The sequence below is a fragment of the Dendrobates tinctorius genome, unplaced genomic scaffold (genome assembly GCF_039654945.1).
Source record: "Dendrobates tinctorius isolate UK_male_01 unplaced genomic scaffold, ASM3965494v1 ptg000322l, whole genome shotgun sequence".
Lineage (NCBI taxonomy): Eukaryota > Metazoa > Chordata > Amphibia > Anura > Dendrobatidae > Dendrobates > Dendrobates tinctorius.
The window spans coordinates 2,066,456-2,088,549 of NW_027361989.1; the positions used below are offsets into that span (position 1 = coordinate 2,066,456).

At 48.0% G+C, this 22,094-nt stretch overlaps 1 protein-coding gene across 1 annotated transcript in view; it reads right to left on the reverse strand.

The window, feature by feature from the left end:
- The window catches only part of LOC141074063 (uncharacterized), a 47,779-nt gene that overhangs the window by 22,642 nt on the left and 3,043 nt on the right, over window positions 1–22,094 (reverse strand). The window contains exons 6-7 of the mRNA XM_073561579.1: window positions 18,643–18,733; window positions 5,069–6,358 (exon numbers count right to left, since the gene is read on the reverse strand). Coding sequence (XP_073417680.1) covers window positions 5,069–6,358; window positions 18,643–18,733 — 1,381 coding nt within the window. The remainder of the gene's footprint in view (window positions 1–5,068; window positions 6,359–18,642; window positions 18,734–22,094) is intronic.

Genomic DNA, 22,094 nt, shown 5'->3' on the forward strand with positions numbered 1-22,094 from the left:
TGAACCCAATCGTGAATGGCCTGTACCTTGGCCGCGTCCATTTCAATAGTTGACAGAGACAAAATAAATCCCAAAAAAGAAATCCTCTGTACTCCAAAAAGGCATTTAGATCCTTTGACATACAGGGAATTCTCCCTCAAGATCCGGAACACAGTCCGAATATGTTCCACATGAGAATCCCAATCCTTGGAGAAGATCAAAATATCATCCAGATAGATAATCAAAAATTTATCGACAAAATCTCGGAAAATATCGTTCATGAAGCACTGGAAGACAGAAGGGGCATTAGTGAGCCCAAAAGGCATCACCAGGTACTCAAAATGTCCCTCCGGAGTATTAAACGCCGTCTTCCATTCATCCCCATGCTTAATGCGAATAAGATTATACGCCCCCTGAGGTCAAGCTTGGTAAACCAACAAGCACCTTTAACTCTAGAGAATAGATCCGAAATCAGGGGTAACGGATACTGATATTTAACAGTAATTTTGTTGAGGGCACGATAATCAATACAAGGTCTTAATGATCCATCTTTTTTGGCTACAAAAAAAAAACCGGCATCTAAGGGTGAAGAGGATGGTCTAATATGACCCTTCTCCAACGCCTCCTTAATATAGGATCGCATAGCCTCGTGCTCGGGTACAGATAAATTGAAGAGCCGACCATTGGGGAATTTACACCCCGGGCTCAGTTCAATTGCACAGTCATAACTTCTATGAGGAGGCAGAGACGCAGACTCATTCTCACTAAATACATCATAAAAGTCCGCCAAATAATCAGGAACATCATGCGACTGAGGAGAGGTGGAAAACACCGGAGCCTCACTAAAGGCACACCGACAACCCCAACTCACCACAGACACAGATTTCCAATCCAAAACTGGATTATGAATTTGCAACCAGGGAAACCCCAGAACAATGGTATCATGCAGATTATGCAACACCAAAAATCTGCAATTTTCTTGATGGTCTGGGGCGACCCGCATTACCACCTGGGTCCAAAACTGAGGTTTATTTTTTGCCAAAGGAGTAGCATCAATCCCCCTCAAAGGAATAGGCGTCTGCAGAGGTGTCATCGGAAATCCACAACGTTTAGCAAAATCCAAGTCCATTAGGTTTAGGGCTGCTCCCGAATCCACAAAAGCCTTGGCGGAAAATGTGGACAGGGAGCAGATCAGAGTAATAGCCAGAAGAAACTTAGGTTGAACACCACCAACAGAAAACGTGTGTGCAAAGCGTTTCTCTCGTTTAGGACAGACAGAAATAATATGCGAGGCATCTCCACAGAAAAAACACAACTTATTACGCCTTCTGAACTCCTGACGCTGCTCTCTGGACAAAACTCTATCACATTGCATAGGCTCAGACACTCGTTCAACAAGTGGCAACACCACTCGTGCAGTTTTGCGTTCGCGCAAACGCCGATCAATCTGAATGGCTAATGACATAGAATCGTCAAGACCAGAGGGAACAGGAAATCCCACCATAGTATCTTTTACGGCTTCTGACAAACCCTTCCGAAAGAGAGCAGCCAAGGCATTATCATTCCAGGTAGTAAGTACCGCCCACTTTCGGAATTTTTGACAGTAAGATTCTGCAGAATCTTGACCCTGGTTCAATGCCAGCAGGGTCTTTTCAGCCTGATCAATGGCATTAAGTTCGTCATACAACAACCCCAAGGCATGAAAAAATGCGTTCACATTAGTCAGAATAGGATCATCAGGTTTCAAAGAAAACGCCCAATCCTGGGGATCGCCAAGCAGCAAAGAGATGACAATTTTAACCTGCTGCGCGGAGCTCCCTGACGAGTTAGGCTTCAAGGCAAAAAATAATTTACAATTATTTTTGAAATTCAAAAATTTAGACCGATCCCCAAAAAATACATCAGGTGTGGGAATCTTTGGTTCAGCAGTATGAGAATTAGCAAGGTAGGCGGAAATTCCCCGCACTTCCGCAGCGAGCTGCTCCACACGATCACACAATTGCTTTATCTCCATTGAGAGAAAAAAAAAAAAATTCCCCCTACGGCCTCAGAGATATAGAGGAAAAAATATACACACCTTTTTTTTTTTTACAATTCTTTCCTGCTATTGAGTACCCTAGGATCTGCGGTTCGGCGGGTGATTCTGTTATGAATGAGTCACCGTAGGAGGCAGACACAAAAATAGCAGCTAAGTCCAGAAAACCGGAGAAGTTGGCAACTATCAGATTGCAGACCCCTGAACCTAACAACACAACTAGCAGTAGCCGTGGGGGGTTCCTACGGTGCCCTAGACCCCTCGATCACAGCCGGAGAAACTAAATAGCCTAAAGACAGAAAAGGAAAACTAAACAGCCCCAGAGCAGACCCCAAAGTAAAAGGCAGCCCCCAACATATAATGACGGTGAAGCAAGATGAAAAAACACACACACAGATAGAAAGATAGGCTGAGCAAACAATGGGGCCCAAACTCACTAAAATAGGACAGGATAGGACAGCTGCTGTCTGCAATCTGCAAAAACCCTGAAAAGACATAAACCAACAGGCTGATATGGAAAAAGGCCCTGAAGCAGCTAGGCTTCAAAAACTATATCAGCACTCAGGTATTTTCTGAAGACAGAGCTAAAGGAATTCAGATCACCCCAGCAGGGAATGACAGAAATCCAGCAAAACAAAAACAACGTACAAATGCAAACGGAAGAGCAGAAAACTTAGCTTTTGGAGAGCAGGAATTCAGACTGGTATCCAAGGATCCACAGAGAAATCACCCGCAGAGCAGACGGGCGTGGACAGCCTTATATCCAGTCAGAAACTCCACTCAGCCAATCATCATCATTAGACCCAGATGCCTGATAATCAGGCTCACTATCTTTCTTTACTACAAGAGGGAGTTCATCGGGCCTCAGTGGTAAAGGGGAAAATGAACTCACAACACACCACATTCGATCACTGGCTTGCTCTTGTTATCTGCACCTCAAAACATTTCTAGAATTCAACCTTTTCTTACTTTTGACTCCGCAAAAACTCTTATTGTTTCTCTTGTTCATTATCATCTGGACTATTGTGAATCTCTTCTAATTGGTCTCCCTCTTACCAAACTCTCCTCCCTCCAATCTGTCTTGAATGCTCAGTCAGGATTATATTCCTCGCTAATCGTTACACCGACGCCTCTACCTTGTGCCATCCCTTACACTGGTTACCCATCCACTCCAGAAACCAGTACAAACTTATTACCCTCACCCACAAAGCACTCCACGGCTCAGCATCACCCTACATCTCCTCCCTCGTCTAAGTCTACCACCCTACCCATGCCCTCCGTTCTGCCGATGACCTGAGGTTAGCATCCTGAATAATCAGAACCTCCCACTCCCGTCTCCAAGACTATACACATGCTGCGCCAATTCTTTGGAATGCACTTCCCAGGTCAATACGATTAGTCCCCAATCCCTACAATTTTAAGCGTGCCCTGAAAATACATTTATTCAGACTGGCCTACTGCCTCAACACATTAACCTAACTACTCCATGTGGCACAGTCAAAAGTTTTACCACAACCAGGTTTCCCACATCATGTTCCCATATGCTTTATGCATCTATTAGCCCTCTGCGTCTGTACTGTTACAAACTTAACATTATGGTTGGTCCGAGCAATGAAGGCAACTGTTACCACCCAACTTTTGAGTCTACTGTTGTGAATTCCCTGGCTCAGACTTCTGAGCCGAAGCTCCCCCTGCTCCCTCCGATGGTTACTGGAGGTAGTGGAGCTGGCCAGATTGACAGAGGTCTGCCACCTGATGATGATGATGACGAATGGAGATCTGGAGTTACTGATTGGAGTATTTAAGTCTGCAGACTTCCTTCAATCCCTGCTGGTGATTGCTTTCCTGTGCATTGAGGTCTGATGTCTCCTGCCCTGATCCTGCATTGTTCAGCTAAGTTGTGCATTTGCTAATCCTTTGCATCTGATCTGGTTTTGTCTCTCTCTGCTTGTTGTGTGGGTTCAGCTTGCTCCTCTGAGGGCCGTGCTGGACCACCGCTCCATATGTTACAGCCTGTGTCAGTTTGTTCAGTCCCCTGTTATATTGGTCTCTTTTGCTTTGCTTCCAGTTCATACCGGAGCGCTGATATAGTGGGGGCAAAGTCGTGTGACTTCAGTGTTTTTTTGTACATCAGACGTGTTGGATTTTTCTGGGTTTTTGCTTACTTGAATACAGTGTCTTTTCTTTCCTGTCCTGTCTAGTCAGTTTGGGCCCCATCATTTGCTCAGTCTATTTTTCTGCCTGCGTTTGTTTCATCTTGTCTCACCGACAATATATGTTTGGGGGCTATCTATTCCTTTTGGGGTCTGCTCCGGGACAGTTTAGATTTAGGCTTGCTTTAGGCTTAGTTAGCTCCCTGGCTGTGCCGAGGCGTCTAGGGCATCGTAGGTACGTTCCACAGCTACTGTTAGTTGTGTGAATAGGATCAGGGGTCTGCAATCCGCTTAGTTACCAACTTCTCTGGTTTTCTGGTGACTTAGCCTGTTCCTGCCATCCTCCTCGGTGACCCATTCATAACAGTCTACCTTTTATCCTCATAGATTGTAAGCTTGCGAGCAGGGCCCTCATTCCTCTTGGTACATGCTATGATCTATATGATTATTGTTATGCTGTAATGTCTATTGTCTGTACTAGTCCCCTCTGAAATGTAAAGTGCTGCGGAATATGTTGGCGCTATAGAAATAAAATTATTATCAGAACAGAAGAGCCACCTTCACAGAATGCAGCCTTAGTGCTGCTGAAGGTGGCTTTTAGTTAAAGACGCCCTGGAGGGTGACAGGTTCCCTTTAATAAGGTTTAGTTTTATCCTTTTGTCAGCAAACATGAGGAATGACAAGAGACAACGCATTTAAGATTTAATTTTGGTTAAAACTATTCCAACATTATGAACATAAAAAAGTGTTCTCCCCTATATGACATCTTTGATGTTTATTAACAGTTAATTTCCAAGTAAAATATTTCCCACATTAAGAAAATGTAAAAGCTTCTCCTCTGTGTGACTGCTCTGATTGGGATCAAGAAGCGCTTTCTGGCTAAAATATTTCCCACATTAACATGAAAAAGGCTTCTCCCCTGTGTGAGTTCTCTGGTGCTTAACACAATTTGATTTGTTGTTAAAACATTTCCCACATTCTGAACAGGAAAAAGGCTTCTCCCCTGTGTGAGTTATTTGGTGGATAACAAAATGTGATTTATGTGCAAAACATTTCCCACATTCTGAACATGAAAAAGGCTTCTCTCCTGTGTGGATTCTCTGGTGCTTAACACAATCTGATTTATTGTTAAAACATTTCCCACATTCTGAACAGGAAAAAGGCTTCTCCCCTGTGTGAGTTCTTTGGTGGATAACAAAATGTGATTTATGTGCAAAACATTTCCCACATTCTGAACATGAAAAAGGTTTCTCCCCTGTGTGAGTTCCCTGGTGCTTAACACAATATGATTTATTGTTAAAACATTTTCCACATTCTGAACAGGAAAAAGGCTTCTCCCTTGTGTGGATTCTCTGGTGATTAACACAATCTGATTTATTGTTAAAACATTTCCCACATTCTGAACAGGAAAAAGGCTTCTCCCCTGTGTGAGTTCTTTGGTGGACAACAAAATGTGATTTATGTGCAAAACATTTCCCACATTCTGAACATGAAAAAAGTTTCTCCCCTGTGTGAGTTCTCTGGTGCTTAACACAATCTGATTTATTGCTAAAATATTTCCCACATTCTGAACATGAAAAAGGCTTCTCCCCTGTGTGAGTTCTTTTGTGGGTAATAAATTGTGAATTCTGTGCAAAACATTTCCCACATTCTGAACAGGAAAAAGGCTTCTCCCCTGTGTGAGTTCTTTGGTGGATAACAAAATGTGATTTATGTGCAAAACATTTCTCACATTCTGAACATGAAAAAGGCTTCTCCCCTGTGTGAGTTCTCTGGTGCTTAACACAATCTGATTTATTGCTAAAATATTTCCCACATTCTGAACATGAAAAAGGCTTCTCCCCTGTGTGAGTTCTTTGGTGCTTAACAAGATTCCCTTTCAGACTAAAATATTTCCCACATTCTGAACATGAAAAAGGCTTCTCCCCTGTGTGAGTTCTCTTGTGGGTAACAAAATTTGATTTCCGTGCAAAACATTTCCCACATTCTGAACATGAAAATGACTTCTTTGCTTTAGTAGCAGTTTGTTTTTTAATGCCTATTTTGTGACTTTGATTTTCCTTAGTAGTCGGTAATGATATATCTGGAGTAATGGCAGTCACTTCAGTTGTATCTTGTAGGATCTCAAGATCATCAGATTGAAAAATTGAAGATGTCAGCTGTCTGTCTGATCTCCTGGTACAGTCATCTGCTAAGATTAAAAAACAATTATTTTTTAATAAAATTTCCTTGAGTTTTATATTTTTGAACATTTCTACTTAAACTGTCCATAAAAATGGCAAGCTATGTAAAAAAACTTTAATTATTTACCAAGACAATGACAGTTCACAGTCTGATAGAAAACCAGGTGTAATGTTTTACCTGTAGTTTATTACAATCCTCCTTGAAATTACCGTATTTTTTGGACCATAAGACACACCTAGGTTTTAGAGGAAGAAATTAGGAAAAAAAATTGAAGCAAAAAATGTGGTCAATTCTGTACTTAATATCCCCTATCCTGATATATATGGTTCCCTCATCCCCATTCTTATACACATGGCCCCCTCATCCCTATCCTGGTATGCATGGCCCCCTTATCCCTACCCTGGTATGCATGGCCCTATCCCTATCCTGGTATGCATGGATCCCTCATCCCTATCCTGTTATGCAAGGCCCCATCCCTATCCTGGTATGCATTGATCCCTCATCCCTATCCTGGCATGCATGGCCCCATCCCCATACTGGTAAGCAGGGACCCCATCTCATCCTAGTAAGCATGATCCCATCCCTATCCTGGTATGCAGGGTCCCCTATCTCATCCTAGTATGCATAGCATCTCATCCCTATCCTGGTATGCATGGCCCCATCCTTATCCTGGTATACATGCCGCCTCATCCCTATCCTGGTATGCATGGCGCCGTCATCCCTATCCTGGTATGCATGGCCCCATCCTTATCCTGGTATGCATGCCGCCTCATCCCTATTCTGGTATGCATGGTCCCATACCTATCCTGGTATGCAGGGAACCCATCTCGTCATGGTATGCAGGGCCCCATCTGGTCCTAGTATGCATAGTCCCATCCGTACCCTGTTATGCAGGGCCCCCATCTCGTTTCCTTATGCATGGTCCCATCCCTATCCTGGTATGCAGGGCCCTCATCTTGTCCTAGTATGCATGGTCCCATCCCTATCCTTGTATGCAGGGTCCCATCATCCCTATCCTGGTATGCATGGCCCCATCCTTATCCTGGTATGCATGGTCCCATGTCGTCCTGGTATGCATGGCCCCATTTCGTCTTGGTATGCAGGCACCCCATCTCATCCTGGTATGCAGGGCCCCATCTTGTCCTGGTGTGCAGGGCCCCATCTCGTCCTGGTATGCAAGGCCCCATCCTTATAAGTGGCCTCCACCCCCATTCCTATCCTGGTATGCGGTATGCATGGCCCCCATCAGAAAACATTAAAAAGTAAACCATTACACTTACCTACCCGGCGTTCCCTCATAGCATCCTGCTCCATTGCTAGCAACTGCTATATGCTTGTAAGCAGTGCTGAGAACAGTGAAAATTCATTAATATTCATTTCTCTTAAGTAGCGGCACACGTGACCTCTGTAGCAGCAGGAAGCCGGTGGCTGACAATGCGCGCTACTGAAGAACAATGAATACTCACTGCCCTTTGCGTGCACAGTCCTGACAGCTGTGCTCTGCTTGTGAGCAGCACATGACATCCCTGCCATCCACTGCTTACAAGCATATAGCAGTTGCTGGCACCGGAGCAGGGCTGTTATGATTGGGTCACCAAGGAGGAGAGCAAGCCCAAGCTAAGCTACTGAAAACCAGAGAGGTTGGTAACTAGGCGGATTGCAGACCCCTGATCCTATCCACACAACTAGCAGTAGCCATGGAGCATGCCTATGATGATCCTAGGTGCTTCGGCACAGCCAGAGAGCTTACTAAGCCTAAAGCAAGAAAGGGGAAATCTAAACTGCCCCAGAGCAGACCCCAAAGGAATAGACAGCCCCCACACAAGTACTGACGGTGAAACAAGATGAAAGCACAAACACCGGCAGGTAAATAGACTGAGCAAATGATGGGGCCCACATTGACTAGACAGGAAAGGGAAGACACTGCCTGCAATCATGCAAAAAACCCTGCAAAAAAGTCCAACACGTCTGATGCAAAAAATACTGAAGTCGTATGACTTCACCCACTATATCAGCACTCTGGTATATTCTGTAAGCAGAGCAAAAAGAGGCCAATCTAATAAGGGACAAAAACAAACTGGCACAAGCAGTAACATATGGATGGAGATTCAGCACAGCCCCAGCCGGAGCAGGCTGACCACACAAAACTGAGATAGACAAAACCAGATCAAATTTAAACAGAATAGCAAATGAACACTTAGTTGAACATGCAGGGACTGAGCTGGAAACTAAGACCTCAGGAGGCAGGAAGAAAACCACCAGCAGGGATAGAGGGAGTCGGCTGTCTTAAATCCCAGTCTGAAACCCCAGATCTCCAATCGTCGTCCTCATTATCAGGTGGCAAGCCTCTGTTAATCAGATCAGCTCCATTACCTCCAGTAACCACCAGAGGGAGCCCAGAAAGAGAACTCGCAACCCCTCTGTCAGTTCCACTACCTTCAGTAGTAACCAGAGGGAGGCCAAAAAGCGAATTCACAACACAGGGCGCTGTGAGGGAGCGCAGGGTAGGTAAGTGTAATTGTTTGTTTGTCATGTCCGCCATGTCTGTTATGTCTGCCATGTCTGTTTTGCCTCAAGAACCGCTGGAGCAGTGTGCACGCGCATCTCGTGTCTGCTATCCTGCTTACCTCGTGACTGCTGAGCTGCGTGACTGCTGGGTCACCTCGTGACTGCTGAGCTGCAGGATGCCTGCGTTTCTGCTCTGCCTTCTGTGATCATCTCGTCATGTCTAGAAACCCTCATCATGTGACCTTTCCTAGGATCCTGCACTGTCTGGTTCTGCAATCGTTTCTGCATGTCTGAAACCCTGATCATGTGACCTTTCCTAGGATCCTGCACTGTCTGGTTCTGCAATCGTCTCTGCATGTCTAGAAACCCTGATCATGTGACCATTCCTAGGATCCTGCACTGTCTGGTTCTGCAATCGTCTCTGCAGGTCTGAAGCCCTGATCATGTGACCACGCTCTGTGATCCTAGAGGATCTGAACTGGAAGTTCTTCCCTGGTCCTGACACGGAAGTGGAGGTGCTTTTGCCCTATATCAGACCGCCGCTTCCTATGCTCAGGGCCTGAGCATTGTGTTGTCTCTCTGCATGGCTGCTTGGTCTGTAGGGTTGCTCCCTCTATTCTGTGCCCTTGCACCTTGCTCTGTAGTGCGTCTCTGCACACGCTCCGTGCTCATATTCCGCCTCTTGTCTTGTGCCTTGTCTAGTGTTTGTCCTTTGTGCCATGTTTTGTCTTTGCCCTGCTTTGCCTTGTAGTCCTTGTTTGCTCTGATTTTGTTCCTTGTTTCTTTCCATGTTTCCTGTCTCGCTTTGCTTTGTGGCTTCAGGTACCCTTCTGTTATGAATGAGTCACTGAAGGAGGAAAAAACAAAAATACAAGCTAAGTCCAGAAAACCGGAGAGGTTGGTAGCTATCGGATTGCAGACCCCTGATCCTATTCACCACAACTAACAGTAGCCGTGGGGGGTTCCTACGGTGCCCTAGACCCCTCGTTCACAGCCGGAGAACTAAATAAGCCTAAAGAAAGAAAGGGGAAATCTAAACTGCCCCAGAGCAGACCCCAAAGCAATAGACAGCCCCCAACATGTATTGTCGGTGAAAAGCAGATGAAAACACAAACACAGACAGAAAGACAGGTTGAGCAAACGATGGGGCCCAACTAACTAAATAGGAAAGGACAGAAAAGATGCTGGCTGCAATCCGCAAAAAACCCTACAAAAATGTCCCAACCGTCTGATAGGGAAAAAGGCCCTGAAGTCGCTAGACTTCAAAATCACTATATCAGCACTCAGGTATATTCTGAAAACAGAGCAAAGAGATAAACTGATCAGAGACAAAAATGGAGCTCATCCCGTCTCAACAAAGGCAGGCTGAACACAAAACACGAAGCAAACAGACAAAATCTCATGGAAAAATAAGAGAGCAAAAACTTAGCTTTCAGTAGACAGGACTAACTGGTTGCAAGAGCTCAGAGCAGAAAGGATCACCAGCACCCCTGTAGGGCGTCGGCTGCCTTATATCCACTCAGTGATTCTGGGTGTCCAATCAGGCTCCACCTGTTCAGATGACAGGTTCTTCTCAACCCAATCAATTTCACTACCTCTCTTCACCAGCAGAGGGAGTTCATCAGACATCAACGGTGAAGGGGAAAATGAACTCACAACACCCTTCTCTGTACCCTGTCCGTGACGTTTCTCCCTACACGTGCAGGCCTCAGTCTCTGTACCCTGTCCCTGACGTGTCTCCTTACACGTGCAGGCCTCCGTCTCTGTACCCTGTCCCTGACGTGTCTCTCTACATGTGCAGGTCTCCGCTCTATACCCTGTCTAGTCCCAAGGTTCTCCCTTGGCCCGGCTCTGGGCTTCGGCCTACGCTCCGCTGCTAGACTCTGTCCCTGTCCCTGACGTGTCTGTCTACAGGTGCAGGTCTCCGCTCTGTGCCCTGTCCCTGGCGTGCCACTCGGTACGCACAGGCCTCGTCTTGTACCTTGCCCCTGGAATGCCCTCTGCATGTGCAGGACTCTGACTCTTTCCTTATACCTTGGCTCTGATGATTCGTGCGCTCTTGCACTTTTCGTACTAGGCTTTGCCGTGCGATATCGCACGCGTCTGTCCTGTACCTTTGTCTAGCCCTGCTATGTGGCTCCGTGCACGTGCCTGGTCGCCTGTGCCCGTCTGGTGTGCCTCAGCCGTGCCCCGTCCAGTGCTATAGTGGTTTCCGGCTGCGTGGCCGCAGCGGTGCCGCCTCTAGTCGTGCCCGCCTGCTTATGCCTTCGTCGGTACCACCTGCCAATGCCCCAGTCGTGGTTTCCGTGCTCCCTTGCACTCACGCTGGTTCTCGCACTGTGCCTTTTCGTGCTACTCTTGCACAACTCTTTTGCTTACTTTGCTCTGCTCTGAACCTTGTCTTGCCTGCCGGATTCCGTAACCTGCCAACCGCTGCCAGAGGTCCGGACCTAGATGACTGTGGCATGATGTCCGGAGATGATGTCCGCGGCCTGATTACTGGATCCTGTCGGTCGATGCCAGCACCCGGATTCCGATGCCACCGTTCCCTGTCTCTCCCTAGCGCGTCCTCTGCACGCGCAGGCCACCTTTCCTGTACCTGTCCTTGGCATGCCCCTTGGCCTGCGCAGGCCTCCATCCTGTGAACCCGAACCTGGCATGTCCATTGACACGCATCATGTCGTTAACCCTGTCTTGTTTCCTTGCATGGAACCCTGGCTGACTTTCGGATGTCCGGATCCTGATGATTGCCTACAGAGCTTCAGAACCTGATGTCCCGGTTGATCTTCGCTTGCTGTCCGGAGTCTGATGTCATCGTGCCTCCGCCTACCATCTGCACGTACCATGCTTGGACCTTGGCGTGCCCTTGCACGCACCCTGCTATCTTGTCCCTGTTCTGGTTATGTTTGTACCTGATGTTATCCCTGAAGCCTTCCGTAAATGAAGTTTCTTTGAACTAACGTCTCGTCTCGCCTTGTCTTGTTTCCCTGAGCCAGCCGTCTGGTCCAGCTGCCGTGGTGGCTCACCCCCGTGGTCTTGCCCCTGACACTCCCTGTATAGGGGGTGGGTTCTCAATAGGTCAGCTTGCCCTAGGTGGGTGGGTGCCACGGCCCAGAGGGTCCACTCATTCAAAGAAGAAATGACTCAGCATAAGCTGACGCTCGTCACAGAATACTCAGGCCATGGACTCCGCTGGTACCTCGGCTACCCATCTGATGAAGAATCTGATCTGCTCTACGTCTCCTGAACTCGCTTGAAATTGGCGGTACCCCGGCCGCTCTTCTGATGTAAATCAGACCCGGCCCTTGACCTCTGAACTTGTTTGGAAATGATGGCAGCCAGAGTAAGACTTGTTTGTCTACCCGCAGTCCTCCCCACTGGATCCCCGTGTCTCGTCCACGGCTCCTGTGTCTTGACAGCTGCAGGTGTCCGTTTCAGATGTCGGATCAACGTTGTTGGAGTGGTTTGTACTAAACTCTGGTTTCTGCCGAAGAATTTTTCTTTCTTCTTTCCAGCCCCGATAAGAGAGGGCTTAAGGAGGGGGGTACTGTCATGTCCACCATGTCTGTTATGTCTGCCATGTCTGTTTTGCCTAAAGAACCGCTGGAGCGGTGTGCACGTGCATCTCGTGTCTGCTATCCTGCTTACCTCATGACTGCTGAGTCACCTCATGACTGCTGAGCTGCGGGATGCCTGCGTTTCTGCTCTGCCTTCTGTGATCATCTAGTCATGTCTAGAAACCCTCATCATGTGACCTTTCCTAGGATCCTGCACTGCCTGGTTCTGAAATCGTCTCTGCATGTCTGAAACCCTGATCATGTGACCTTTCCTAGGATCCTGCACTGTCTGGTTCTGCAATCGTTTCTGCATGTCTGAAACCCTGATCATGTGACCTTTCCTAGGATCCTGCACTGTCTGGTTCTGCAATCGACTCTGCATGTCTAGAAACCCTGATCATGTGACCTTTCCTAGGATCCTGCACTGTCTGGTTCTGCAATTGTCTCTGCAGGTCTGAAACCCTGATCATGTGGCCTTTCCTAGGATCCTGCACTGTCTGGTTCTGCAATCGACTCTGCATGTCTAGAAACCCTGATCATGTGACCTTTCCTAGGATCCTGCACTGTCTGGTTCTGCAATCGTCTCTGCAGGTCTGAAGCCCTGATCATGTGACAACGCTCTGTGATCCTAGAGGATCTGAACTGGAAGTTCTTCCCTGGTCCTGACCCGGAAGTGGAGGTGCTTTTGCCCTATATCAGACCGCCCCTTCCTATGCTCAGGGCCTGAGTATTGTGTTGCTTCTCTGCATGGCTGCTTGGTCTGTGGGGTTGCTCCCTCTATTCTGTGCCCTTGCACTCTAGTGCGTCTCTGCACACGCTCCGTGCTCGTATTCCGTCTCTTGTCTCGTGCCTTGTCTAGTGTTTGTCCTTTGTGCCATGTTTTGTCTTTGCCCTGCTTTGCCTTGTAGTCCTTGTTTGCCCTGATCTTGTTCCGTGTTTCTTTCCATGTTTCCTGTCTCGCTTTGCTTTGTGGCTTCAGGTACCCCTCTATGTACCCTGTCCCTGACGTGTCTCCCTACACATGCAGGCTTCAATCTCTGTACCCTGTCCCTGACGTGTCTCCTTACACGTGCAGGCCTCCATCTCTGTACCCTGTCCCTGACGTGTCTCCCTACACGTGCAGGCCTCAGTCTCTGTACCCTGTCCCTGACGTGTCTCCTTACACGTGCAGGCCTCTGTCTCTGTACCCTGTCCCTGACGTGTCTGTCTACACGTACAGGTCTACGCTCTGCACCCTGTCTAGTCCCAAGGTTCTCCCTTGGCCCGGCTCTGGGCTTCGGCCTACGCTCCGCTGCTAGACTCTGTCCCTGTCCCTGATGTGTCTGTCTACACGTACAGGTCTCCTCTCTGTGCCCTGTCCCTGGCGGGCCCCTTGGTACGCGCAGGCGTCGTCTTGTACCTTGCCCCTGGCATGCCCTCTGCATGCGCAGGACTCTGACTCTTTCCTTATACCTTGGCTCTGATGTTTCGTGCGCTCTTGCACTTTTCGTACTAGGCTTTGCCGTACGGTATCGCACGCGTCTGTCCTGTACCTTTGCCTAGCCCTGCTATGTGGCTCCGTGCCTCCATGCACGTGCCTGGTCGCCTGTGCCTGCCTGGTGTGCCTCAGCTGTGCCGCCTCTAGCCATGCTCGCCTGTGTGCCTCAGCCGTGCCCCGTCCAGTGCTATAGCGGTTTCCGGCTGTGTGGCCGCAGCGGTGCCGCCTCTAGTCGTGCCCGCCTGCTTATGCCTTCGTCGGTACCACCTGCCGGTGCCCCAGACATGGTTTCCGTGCTCCCTTGCACTAACGCTGGTTCTCGCACTGTGCCTTTTCGTGCTACTCTTGGACAACTCTTTTGCTTACTTTGCTCTGCTCTGAACCTTGTCTTGCCTGCCAGATTCCGTAACCTGCCGACCGCTGCCAGAGGTCCGGACCTAGATGACTGTGGCCTGATGTCCGGAGCTGATGTCCGCGGCCGGATTACTGGATCCTGTCGGTCGATGCCAGCACCCGGATTCCGATGCCACCGTATCCTGTCTCTCCCTGGTGCATCCTCTGCACGTGCAGGCCACCTTCCCTGTACCTGTCCTTGGCATGCCCCTTGCATGCGCAGGCCTCCGTCCTGTGAACCCGAACCTGGCATGTCCGTTGACACGCATCATGTTATTAACCCTGTCTTGTTTCCTTGCATGGAACCCTGGCTGACTTTCGGATGTCCGGATCCTGATGATTGCCTACAGAGCTTCAGAACCTGATGTCCCGGTTGATCTTTGCTTGCTGTCCGGAGTCTGATGTCATCGTGCCTCCGCCTACCATCTGCACGCACCATGCTTGGACCTTGGCGTGCCCTTGCACGCACCCTGCTATCTTATCCCTGTTCTGGTTATGTTTGTACCTGATGTTATCCCTGAAGTCTTCCGTAAATTAAGTTTCTTTGAACTAACGTCTCGTCTCGCCTTGTCTTGCTTCCCTGAGCCGGCCGTCTGGTCCAGCTGCCGTGGTGGCTCACCCCCTTGGTCTTGCCGCTGACACTCCCTGTATAGGGGGTGGGTTCTTACTAGGTCAGCTCGCCCTAGGTGGGTGGGTGCCATGGCCCAAAGGGTCCACTCATTCAAAGAAGAAACGACTCAGCGTAAGCTGATGCTCGTCACATTGTTTTTAAATGTTTACTGATGGGGCCATGCATACCAGGATGGGGATGGGGGTGGGGGCCAATTATAAGGATGGGGCCCTGCATACCAGGACCAGGGTAGGGGGCCTAATCATATCAAGATACTATTATTAAAGAGAAATGAATATTCATTGCCCTCCAAGCCCATGGGCGTGGAATGCAGTGAATATTCATTTCTCTTTAGCAGCGGGAACAGGAGTTAGCCGCAGCCACCAGCTTCAGCCTCCTGTGACCCGCTGCTCCGCGGATGCCGTTCCCCCACCCCCCACCACATCCAAAGCAGGTACACCTGGACTATAAGACGCACCCCCTATTTTTCTCCACATTTTTGAAGGAAAACAGTGCATCACACAGTCAAAAAATACGGTAATTTTAATACAAATTGAAAAGTCAGGATAAAGGGAAACTCTGCTGTTATTGTACAGAAATTCACACTTGGCCTCACTGCACATTTACTGTTGTCCATCATAAAAGGGGAGTTTGGCCAGAAAGACTGGACCTGGTCTTGTAGGGACCATGAGACATTCAGCAGCACAGAAGGGAGAGAAGATTCATCCGATAAGATCTCAGGGATCTAGGAAGTCAACAGCATCATTACCCTCCGCTTTCTCTTACAGGCCCATCATAAGAAAACGAGGATGTCATCCAGATAGACTACCACGCAGGAGTACAGCATATCCCGGAAGACGTCATTCACGAACTCCTGGAACACCGCTGGGCATTGCAGAGGCCGAAGGTCATGACCAAGTACTCGTAGTGACCGTCTCTGGTGTTAAAGGCGGTCTTCCACTCATCCCCAGAACGAATGCGGATCAAGTTGTAGGCCCCACGAAGATCCAGTTTGGTGAAAATTCGAGCTCCTCTAAGTCGGTCAAAGAGCTCCGGGATCAATGGCAATGGGTACTTGTTCTTGACCGTGATATCGTTCAGGCCTCGGTAGTCTATGCAAGGACGGAGGGAGCCGTCCTTCTTTTTTACAAAGAAAAATCCCGCTCCCGCGGGCGAGGAGGACTTACGGAAAAAACCTCTCGCAAGGTTCTCCTGGATATAGTCAGACATAGCTTGGGTCTCGGCAGGGGATAGTGGGTATATCCTACCCCTGGGGGGCGTAGAACCAGGAATGAGGTCAATCGGACAGTCATATGGCCGATGGAGGGGCAGAGTCTCGGCCTCCTTCTTGTCGAAGACATCTGCAAAGGACAAGTAAGCCGACGGCAGACCTGTAGGTGCCGGGGATGGACCGGCAGAGTTCATCGGACGGACGGGCAACAGGCACTTCTCCTGACAGAACGGTCCCCACCGGAGTATCTCGCCCGACCGCCAGTCCAGGGTTGGCTCATGAGTCCGTAGCCAAGGGAGGCCTAGAAGAAGCGTGTGAGACATGGTAGACAAGACGAGGAAGGAGATCTTCTCCAGGTGCAGGGCTCCGATCTGCAGCTCGATCTCTTCGGTGGCCTGGGTAACGGTCTCCTGCACGGATGTACCATTGACCGAAACAATCGACCGAGGAGTCTCCAGGGATCTGACAGGAATCCGGTATTTTTTAACCGCCTCGAGTGTGATAAAATTCCCCTCTGCGCCAGAATCCAGAAAAGCCTCCTCAGAATAACGCTTGGCACCGAGATTCAATAATACGGACACGAGCAGGGGGGGAGAGGAATCACGTTCACCTAGGGAGGCCTCTCCTATCAACCCTAGGCGGAGAAGTTTCCCGGCTTCATGGAGCAGGAACGGAAGAGGTGAGAGGAGCTCCTCTCTCTGGCTAATTCACGGGCACGTTCCTGAAACCGCAGGTCAATGCGTGTCGCCAGAGAGATCAGATCCTCTAAAGAGGTGGGAGTATCCCGACCTGCCAGTACGTCTTTGATCCGACCGAACAGGCCACGCCAAAAGATCCCTACGAGAGCCTCGTTGTTCCAACCGAGTTCGGAGGCCAAGGTACGAAAACGGATGGCATACTGTCCCACCGGTAGCGTACCCTGATGGAGGTTAAAGAGGGACTCGGTGATAGAGACCAGCCGACCCGGCTCGTCGAACACCTTGCGGAAGGTGTCCAAAAAGATGGAAAGCTGAGAGACGAGTGAGTAATTGCGCTCCCAGAGGGGGTTCACCCATGCTAACGCCTCCCCCTCTAAGTGTGAAACAATAAAGGCAATTTGGGCGCGCTCAGTGGGATAGTGCTGCGGCAAAAGCTCAAAATGTAACCGGCATTGGTTCAGAAATCCTCGACAAAACTTAGGGTCCCCGCTATATCGGGGTGGCTTGCCGAGGCGCGGCATCGGGTGCGGGACCGAGGACTGGGCAGAAACAGATTGTATGGCCGACAAACGGGACTCCATGGATTACAAAAAGGCCATAATCCTGGTCTGACTCTCCCGTAGAAACACCAGTTCTTTTTGGATGGAGGTGGTGGTACCAGCGGGGTCCATGGCCTGATTATACTGTGACGACTCCTGGAGTGGACCCTCTGGGTCGTGACACCAACCCTCCCAGGGCGAGCTGACCTAGTGAAGACCACCCCCTATACAGGGAGTGTCAGGGGCAAGCCCCAGGGGGTGAGGCACCATGACTGCTGGCACCAGGCGGCCGGCTCACAGGAGACACGAGTGGGTGAATGTGTCTGCAGGAACGTGTAAAGCGTGGACACGGGAACACGTGGTATACAGAGACTTCGTTCGTCCGGGTGTGAGTGAAGCAGAATGCGTGCAAAGAGCACGTCAGAGCACTGAGTCAGGCAGCAGGTGTGCCAGGAGGTGTAACAGAGTACAGGAGCAGGGTGTGTGCCAGAGGGCACAACTGAGCATAAGACAGAGCGCAGGATTGGTACGTGTGCCAGGAGGCACAACAGAGTAAGAGACTGAGTACAGGATCAGAGCATGTGCCAGGAGGCACAACTGAGTATGAGACAAAGCACAGGGTCCGAGTGTGTGCCAGGAGGCACAACCGAGTATGAGATAGAGCACAGAATCAGAGTGTGTGCCAGGAGTCACAACTGAGTATAAGACAGAGCACGGAATCAGAGTGTGTGCCAGGAGGCACAACTGAGGATGGGACAGAGTACAGGGTCAGAGCATGTGCCAGGAGGCACAACCAAGTACGAGACAGAGCACAGGGTCAGAGCATGTGCCAGGAGGCACAAAGTACAAAGCAGAGTGCAGATTCAGAGCGTGTGCCAAGAGGCACAACAGAGTGCAAGGCAGGGGACCTGAATACAGCGCACAGCCAGGCAGGGACACGGCAGACCAAGCCAGGAAGCACAACAATAATCAGGCACCTCCCCTAGGGGGAGGTCGTCTGATATAGCACATGACTACTACTGGTTCCAGGTCAGGACCTAGCCAGAAAGCACATGACCACTACAGGTTCCGGGTCAGGTCCTCCATTACCATAGAGAGGACTGAGCCCTATACAGCACTGACAGGAGCGCGCAAGCGCAAACGTGACATGTAGGAGGAGACCTGGGGACGAGAGCTGCGCGTGCGCACCCAACGGGACCCCCGGAGTGACCGCGGCTCCGGAAGAGATGACGTCAGGACCGAGGTCCCGCCCCCAGGTGAGCACGGCATGACACTCACCTGGGTAGTCATATGTGGGAATCTCCTCTTTACACCACCCATCATCTCTCACATATGTCTCTGTAGTATTAATATGGCTCAGATCTTCACCCTGAAACAAATATTGTAAGTGTTGGAGTAATGCATATTGATCTGTATGTATTGCAACAACTACTACTGTACTGTTTGATGTATTGTGCATATTGTGAGATTGTTAACAAAGTTCAGTGACAAAAAAAAAAAAAACAGACTGGATGCCCCCTCCTTCTCTTCCCTTCTTGTTGTTGTAATGCTCCCATGCTGCAAGCCACAGCAGATACCAGACTGATCACATTTCATGCTGTAAGCTGTTCAACCTGGATATGAATAAATCTACATTCTGTGTTGCTGACTCTGGATGTTACACTGATTAATCCGCTGCTAACAGGTTATGGGCTCAGAGTCCTAGAGTCCCAGATCCCCAGAGCACAGAGAAAAGAAAGGAAGACAGCAAAGATGGCCACCAGCAGCAGCAACTCCATGAAGTTTACAGTACCAAGTCTCACTAACCAGAATTATCAATCCTGGAAATTCAAAGTGAAAATGCTGCTAAGAGAAGGTACGTGGAAATACACACAGGAGCCTAAACCTGACCCAGTATCACAGGAGTGGATAGAGATGGATCAGAAAGCACAAAGTACCATATCACTCAGTATAGATGATGATAAGATTGTGCATGTGTGTAAAAGTGAAACTGCAAAAGAAATGTGGGAGCAGCTGCAAAAGGTGCATGAGAGGATAAATTTAAGCAATAAACTTTAGCTCATGAGAAAATTGTACCAGTCTAAACCACAGAATGGCCAGGATATGCAGGACTACATAACAAGCATTCTAGAGATTGTAGAACGCCTGAGAGGCATTGGGGAAGATTTGAAGGACTTTCATGTAGCCGCATTACTGCTTAGTGGTCTTCCAGAAAACTATGACACGCTTGTAACCGCTCTAGATGCGCGCCCAGATGATGAGCTTACATTGGAGTATGTCAGAGGGAAGCTCATAGATGAATATAAGCGGAAAGCGGAAGGTGTAAACAGCAGGACATGCGATGCAGAATCTGCTTTACAGACACAAAATCTAAATGATAACAGAAAGCACCTAAAAGAAACACGTGAATGTTTTGTTTGCAAGAAATCAGGACATTTGAAAGCCGACTGCAGAGTCTGGAAAGCTAGAATGAATCAGCTGAAAAAGCAAAGCAGTCTTCAAAAGGTTAAAAGTGCTGTGTCTGCAGAAAATGATTCTGTGAATACTGAAACTGCATTTACTGTCAGTGTAAATACATCAAAGCATGCATGGTGTATAGACTCTGGAGCAACTAGTCACATGACTAATAACAGGGACTTCTTTTCTAAGCTTAACCAAAGTAAGTCAGAGAAAGTGATTATGGCTAATGGTCAGTACATGACTTCACAAGGTATAGGAGATGGTTATATTGATTGTCAAATCTCACCAACACAAAGCAAGAAGATCCCAGTAAAAGATGTGCTCTATGTGCCTAGTCTTGAGAGTAATTTACTATCTGTGAAGAAACTCACAAAACAGGGAAATGAAGTTACATTTAAGCATGATAGCTGCATCATCTCAAAAGAGGGCCACACACTAGCAGAAGGAAAAATCACAGATGAACTTTACCAGCTTAAATGCAAAGAGTGTGTGTTCACTGCTCAGGAAGAAAGGCACAATAACTGCAATCGTGTATGGCATAGGTGCCTAGCACACAGAGGCCCAGAAGCAATAACGAAGTTAGTTCAGAAGCAACTAGCTGAGGACATTACAATTGATCTATGTAACCAGATAATGAAATGTACTAGCTGCATCAAAGGGAAAATGTCTAGAAAAGCTTTTCCTAAGAGAAGTACTACAAGAACAGAATAGACACTAGATTTAATACATACAGATGTCTGTGGTCCAATGAGCACTCAGACTCCTGGGAAGAAGAGATATTTTCTCACATTTATTGATGATCATTCAAGATATACAGTTGTCCATCGGCTTCACAGCAAGAAAAAAGTTCCAGAGAAACTTGAAGTATATCTAGCTGAGGTATATAATACATTTGGGAGAATGCAAAAGATTCTACGTGCAGATAATGGGACTGAATATGCAAGTAATGAGACACAGAGCAATTTAAAGAAAAATGGAATCCTATTTCAGACCACTGTATCGTACAATCCTGAGCAAAATGGTGTCGCGGAAAGAAGGAACCGAACACTCTGTGAAAGTGGAAGAAGTATGTTGTTTGATGTAAATCTGCCCACAGCATATTGGGGTGAAGCAATCATGACAGCTTGCTATCTTCAGAACAGACTACCAGGTAAAGCTACAGAGAAAACTCCGTTTGAGCAATGGAACAGCAGAAAGCCAAAACTACATCATATAAGAATATTCGGAAGTAAAGCACTTGTACATGTTCCCAAAGAAAGGCGAACTAAGTGGGAATCTCACGCTAAGGAAGGGATCCTGGTAGGCTAAAACACAAAGGTTATAGGATTCTACACCCAGAAACAAACAAGGTCACAATAAGTAGAGATGTGGTGATTGATGAGAACTTTGTGTCCCCCAAGTTTTGTGACATCACGCCAGTAGTCCAGCTGAAGTCACAATTACAAGACAATAACAAGGAGGATGTAGAGGTCTGGCTGGATTCTTCAACCACTGAAGGAACAACAGAAAAATCAGGTGAATCTGAAATCAGGAGATCTTCAAGATCAAACAGAGGCGTACCAGCTAAACATCTATCCTACATAGTCAAGACACTACCTGAATCAGAGCCGCAGTCATGGGATGAAATGCAAGAACTACCTGTCCATGAAAGAACAAAGTGGATCAATGCTGCTAATGAGGAAATCAAATCGCTTCATCAACTTCAAACTTGGAAACTCACCAAGCTGCCACAGGGCAAAAAGGCAATCAAGTGCAAGTGGGTCCTCAAAACCAAATATGACTCTTAAGGTAAAGTCCACAGATTTAAAGCAATGTTGGTGGCAAAAGGATATTCTCAAAAGTATGGCGAAGATTACGATGCTACGTTTTCTCCAGTCGCTAAACAGACCACGTTCAGAGCTTTGTTAGCTGTAGCTGCTGTACAAAAGATGAATGTCAGACATTTGGATATACAAACTGCCTTTTTAAATGGTGACATTGAGGAGGACTTATACATGACCCAACCTGAAGGTTATGTAAAAGGGGGTGAAGAGAATCTTGTTTGCAAACTACAAAAATCCCTTTATGGTCTTAAGCAATCAGCAAGAGCATGGAACACCAAGATGAATAAGGTCTTGTTAGAAGAAGGTTTTAAAAGAGGTCAAGCGGATCCATGCTTATACGCAAAATATAGAGATGTAAAGTGGATGTATATTCTCTTATATGTGGACGATGTGATTGTAGTTCATCAGGAAGACGCAGAAATTGGAAAAATGGCTGAAATTCTGAAC